This window comes from Chiloscyllium plagiosum, chromosome 23 (genome assembly GCF_004010195.1).
Source record: "Chiloscyllium plagiosum isolate BGI_BamShark_2017 chromosome 23, ASM401019v2, whole genome shotgun sequence".
Classification (NCBI taxonomy): domain Eukaryota; kingdom Metazoa; phylum Chordata; class Chondrichthyes; order Orectolobiformes; family Hemiscylliidae; genus Chiloscyllium; species Chiloscyllium plagiosum.
The window spans coordinates 3,971,528-3,977,584 of NC_057732.1; the positions used below are offsets into that span (position 1 = coordinate 3,971,528).

General features: G+C 39.5%; 1 protein-coding gene across 2 annotated transcripts in view; it reads left to right on the plus strand.

The window, feature by feature from the left end:
- The window catches only part of cep83 (centrosomal protein 83), a 41,093-nt gene extending 36,155 nt beyond the window's left edge, over positions 1-4,938 (plus strand). For both annotated transcript variants that reach the window (XM_043713331.1, XM_043713332.1), the window contains 3 exons: positions 37-137; positions 1,022-1,208; positions 4,236-4,938. In XM_043713331.1, the coding sequence (XP_043569266.1) occupies positions 37-137; positions 1,022-1,208; positions 4,236-4,337 (390 nt within the window). In that variant the 3' untranslated portion in view covers positions 4,338-4,938. The remainder of the gene's footprint in view (positions 1-36; positions 138-1,021; positions 1,209-4,235) is intronic.
- The last annotated feature ends 1,119 nt before the right edge of the window (positions 4,939-6,057 follow it).

Consider the following 6,057-nt stretch of genomic DNA (forward strand, 5'->3'; position numbering starts at 1 on the left):
ATTCTGTATTTTCTGCTTGTGTCTTTTTTTTTTAAGAGGAAAGCACTGAATGAAAGCAAGCAGAAAAGATTGCAGGAGAAAGTCCAGCTGCTGGAGGCAAAGAAAGAAGAGCTGGAAATTGAGAAACATACATACAAGTGAGCGTTTTTCACTGATACTCTCTAACCAAGTTCAGCAAGGGCATTCCACTGAGATATAGCAACAGGGGGAGCACTTGAACCCAGTGGAGTTTGGAGTAGAAATGAGTTTTTACACTGGAGGGGAAAGGGAGAAAGATGAAAGGATGTAGTTAAGTAGGATGATTGATAGACAGAAGAAAGGAGAAGCGAAACAATCCAGGAATGGATTTTATTTGTTCCTAATATTAAAATTATGAACTCATCCCATCTAGAATTGGAGGTGTGAGGAAGAAGGTTTATGTCACAGAGATGGGATACAGATGAAGTATTTGGATTTGGTCTTGGAGCAGGGAGATTACACCATCTGAAGTGGTCAAGTCAGGTCATTGTTGGATAAGCAGATTATTTGGGTGGCAGGTATCCTTTAGTCTGTGTCCCACTGAGGAACTAGTTACTGTACAGGGATATAATCATCCATCTGGTGGCAACACTTTTCTGATTGCAGAGGCAAGATAATTACTGAGGTGCATAGGATTATAAGTGTAACTGATAGATCAGAAGAAGAAAAATGAGAAAGTAGAGATAATGAAGTTGGAGCTTGTGCAGGCTGTTTGAGAAGATCAGGGAGAAATTGGAAACCTCTGAAACAGTTCAGAATGAGACACAATCCCAAAATTCATCCTTCACTCGTGAATGCAAATGGAATAAAGTTCAAAATTGAAACAATGCAATAATACTGATTCAGTGGGTTAATACGTCTATTAATGTTTTCTTCAGCATCTGTTTTTTCTCTCTGGTTGTCTATGTGACTATTGCAGTGCCACAGGTGCGGAAAGGACACATAAGCTGTCATCTGCTGGATACCACTGTTCAACCTTTGAATTATCAATTCTTTTTTCTAGACAAAATGTTCCCTATGAAAGCCACGCAAGACTTCAGAAAAGATTAAAGGATTTACAGCGTAGACATAATGAATTCCGAAGGCTGTTCTTGGGGCCAAATTTTTCACCTACTGGCCTGTGTAATTCAACCAATTTTTTACCATCCACCTTCATGCAAGGCGCAGAAGCAACGTGTATGAGTGTTCAGGTACCTAACTTTACTGTAGCTCATGGGTGATTGTAATCAGCTAATAATTGTCAATTGTAATTTTTTTTAGTTCATTTTAACGTGTGAATCATGCCAAGTTATTGATACTCAACATCCAGTCATTTATACATTTTCCTCATTAAGGGTTTGTCATATTCTATTTCCCAGCCACCTGAGACCTAGAAAAATTGAGGGTTGCTAATCTCTAGAGTTCATTCTCCAGTGTGAAATATGTTTTAGGATGATTGGTTGTTGTAGTCTGTTTCGTTGCCTTTATCAATCACATTGTCCACTCAAATTCTTTTTTTTTTTTCACCAAGCGTTATTTGCAGGGCTTTAGGAAAATGACAGTGAAATGGCACAAATAGATTTTCAAAAGGCGAACACCAAGCCAATTATACTAAATGTCTTGCTACTCTACTGCGTGATTCTATTAGAGAATAACTTGTGTTCAAAGCTCAGGGAAAACTTTAATAATTTACAATAATGCGCCAACAACTTAACTCTTTGTTCCTTCCTTTTGATGCTGAGGCTTCGAATTCCCAACCTTTATTTCAATTTAAACAATGAGTCAACATTTTTTTTTCTTTTCAGCAGTGTTGAATCTATTCTTCCCAGTTGTGCATTGCCTCTGACTTTCAATCCAACAAAAGTCTCAGCTGCCATTTGAGGCTAATTCCACAGGCACAGGATCTTAAATATTTTCAGTCATGAACCATGAGCATCCTGTCCATTACCAAGACTACTTTCCTCTGTCTCTAAAACATTGCCTTGCATTTAGTCCCTGCCTCTCTTCCATTGTTGCAGAAGCTCTAATTTGAATACTCTGGCTTTGGAGATCAGTATCTTCCTGCCATTCACCTCGACCATACTCTGCGCACATTGCAATTCATTTAGAACGCTGTCACACACAGTCTCACTAGCACTGCCATCACCACCATCTTTAGCAATTCCCAACGGCTGTCCTTTTGCCAACAAATTGACTGAGATTGTTCACATTTTCATATCTTCCATAGACTCATTACCTGTCCTCATTTAGTGATTTCCAGCAAATGTCACTCTTTTGCTTCCCCTATATCAGTTCAATCCTTGTGTTCCACTCCCTCATTTGGAATACTGGTGAGAGCTGCCCTGTGAGGAGAGATTGAGAAGAATATGCCTGTATTTTCTGGAGTTCAGAAGAATAATTCACGGCCTTGTTGAAATGTTAAAAGAGGGTTTGACAGGATAGACAGTGACACTGTTTCCCTTGGTTGGAGAGCCTAGTACCAAGAGTCATAGTCTCAAGAAAAGAAATTAACCATTTAGGTAAAGATGAGGATGAGTCAGTTAATGAGTATATTCAAGGTTTATGGATTTTTGGGCTGTAAGAGAATTGAGGGATAAGTGGGTATGGCACTGTTACTATGGAAGCTGAGCCATGTGCTTACTTGAATAAGCTTGATGGGCTGTATGGTCTACTCCTATTCCTGTTCTTATATTCGTGTGTCTGCCTTGCTATTTCCTTTTCCTTATATAACAAATAGTTATCTTTAAAAAGGCTTTTGGTTTCCTTCTTAATTTGCCCTGTTAGAGTGGAAGCATGGCTGTTGGCCCTTGATTAGAGCTCTGTAGTTATTGCTACCTCAGAACTTAGGACCCTAACATTTCAACTGCTGAAAACTGAAAGAACAGCAGATGCTGTAGATCAGAAATAAAAACAGAAATTGCTAGAAAAGCTCAGCAGCTCTGGCAGCACCTGTGGAGAAAAATCAGAGTTAACATTTCTGATCCAGTGACCCTTCCTTTCTCAAGAGTCACTCGACCCGAAACATTAACTATGATTTCAATTGGTGATTCCCTTCAGATCCTGACTTGTGCCCTCAACTTTGGGAAACCCTCGTCTAGGATTGGGGAATAATCCCAAAGTATATGGGGTAGGTGAATGAGAAATGTATTCATTCAGAGATCCTAACCCTATCATAGGGTATTCTGTTCCCCAGAGAGCTGTCAGTGTTCGATTGTTGAGAATATTCAAGGCTGAAGTCAATAAATATTTGAGTTCCAAGGCAATTGAGGATTATTGGGATAGAGTGAGGTTGAGGATCAGCCAGGAGGCCTGAATGGCCAGCCCCTCCTCCTGTTTCATTAAGGGAAGTTATGTTCCCAAAATGTGTAAGGAATTGTTTAGAGAAGTTACCTGAGCACCAGAAGGTAGATGTTTCCATTTTACAATTCCTTACTGTGAGCTAATTATACTACAGAAACTACTCACCAGGCTCCTGCCTCTTGGAACTGATCACTCTCAGTGACTAATAAGGGAAACACACTATTTAAATACTCATGTTGAAGAATTGGCTTAAAACAAGTTGACGTTTTCTTTGATAAAAGCAAATTACTGCAGATGCTGGAATCTGAAACCAAAAAAGAGAAAATGCTGGAAAATCTCTGGCAGCATCTGTAAGGAGAGAAAGAGCTGACGTTTCGAGTCTAACTGACCCGTTGTCAGTGAAAGCATATTTCATTAGACTTGTTTCTCTACATTAATACAAGCATGACGGAATAGGTTTGTGGGGTTCTTGATTTTTATCCTACCTTTTGCTGGTTAAATCAAACTGAAAATTCTCAGTGGTAAAGCAGTCTTGACGGGCTGAATGGGCCCACATTCTGCTCCTGTGTCTTATGGAAAATAACTGAGGATAGAAGCCACCTTTATATTATATAGGAAGGTGATGGTTCTGTTACTTATAGGAAGAGGAGCTGGCCACTTAGCTCCTCGGCGGAGGCAAGGCAGTTATCGCTGAAACCCCAGTTGCCTGGGGACCCTGCCCTGTTATGTAACATTACTGACTGACAGTTCTCAAAGCAAGGCTGTGAAGGTGCCACTTTTTGGATTAGATGCCTTCCGTTGTTCTAATAAGCTAATTATTTAGATCGTTATTTAAAGAGCGTAAAACTGATTATAGAAGTATCATCTTTTGAAAGTGTTAAGCAGTGTTTTATAATTGTACACCTTTTCAACATTGCCTCGACCTTTCTCCCTTCAAGGAAGAACAACATCAAAGAGAGCTGTGTCTGCTCCGCAAGCGATTGGAGGAACTGGAGACCAATCAGAAACAGCAGTTACACGAACTTGGTGCTCTCGATTGATCCGATGTTTACAGAGCTGTGAGACTTCAAATATCTTTGGATTTATTCTGTTCTTGTTTGACGTGCAATCATTTGTTTGGTGCCAGCAACTAATTGCAGTTTTGAATTTGGAGCTAATTGTTTACAGGTTGAGCACACCATATGAAACATGTTTACATGAAGCTGCAGATTATCTCAATTCTTTACGAATCACTTCTTGTGCCTTGATGTAAATTCTGATCTGAAAGCCCAGTGTGTTGATTGATGAGCTGTTATAATATTTCTCTACTTACAGTCATCCTTTACCCCATTTCCACCTTGTGAATGAGATGTGGTAAGGATTTTATGAAGGAGCATTCTTCCGTCTTTGCAACTCTGCATTTGTAGAAGTCCAAAGAGAGATTAAGGAGTGTTGGGAAGTCTGTAATATGCTGCAGAAAAGCTGTTTTTCCAACTTAATGTATGAGGCTCTGAAAATATACTTAGCAGCTGGAATATTGTAGGTACTTCCTTATACTTCCAGTTATTCTGCTTCCTTAATCCTGAAATTTTACCAAACCAGTTAGACAATTTACACTTAACTTTCTAGCCTCTGTATTAAGATACCTTGCAAATATAGTCCCTGATGCTTAACTTTGATTGCTTAACTTTGTTTTTGGGTAATTCCAGCATGAAAGAAGAAAGGGAGTAGGTTAGAAAGCTGCTCCTTTTCCAAAGCACTGATGATCACCACTCAGGTCAGACACAATTCAATCAGACGTAGGAGAATTAGGAGCACTCCCTCTCCCTATCAAAAACCATTGACATTGACGATGGAAACATCTATTGATCCAAAAATAGGTGGAGTTTTACACAAAAATAAAACAAAGAACCGCAGATGCTGAAGAATTGAAACAAAAACAGAAATTGTTGGGGAATTAGCTAGTCTAGCAGCATCCATGGAGAGAAAGCAGAATCAACATTTCAAATCCAATGACCTTGGATCCAGTTCTGATGAAGGATCACTGGACTCCACATTGACTCTGCTTTCTCTCCACACATGCTGCCAGAGCTGCTGAATGTCTCCAACAATTTCTGTTTTCATTACAGATAGAGTTACGTTGGATAGGATATCAAAGAAACCACATTACGATCAGTAAATAGCGATTAGGTACAGATGAGTTGTGATCTTGATTGAATGCTGGAATGGAATTAAGGGGCTGAATGGCCGCCTCGTGGCCAGTTTGTTCTTTAGTGCCTTTTCTAAGAAAACTTGAGATTTTGTTTCAATTTTCCCTGTATTGGAACAGAGAAATTCTCATTCCAAATATCAATTTACTTTCTTATCTGGAATAAAGAGGTGGCCTGCCTTCAGGTACACAGTCCTGCTCTTTTTAGCCAGCTTTACTGAAGTGAGGTTTGTTCGTGTTTTCTCTGCTTAATCTGAGATTTGAAAGCAGCCTTTTAAACTACACTTGGAAAAACGAAAGAAGATTAGACTCAAACACTAAATGCTGCTGAGGTTTTTAAAATTCCCAAATCCAAACCTTTGGGAATTAGATGTGGTGGAGGGAAATTAAAAGGGAGAAAAGTGAGATTTATGGAATAAAAATTGTTGATTCCCAAGTTTCTTTCTGCTACTTTGAAGCAAAAAAAACACCATTCATGGATTCATGGCTAAATCCAGTGTTCCTGCACAGCAGCACGGTGGCTAGCACTGCTGCCTCACAGCGCCAGAGACCTGGGTTCAATTCCTGACTCA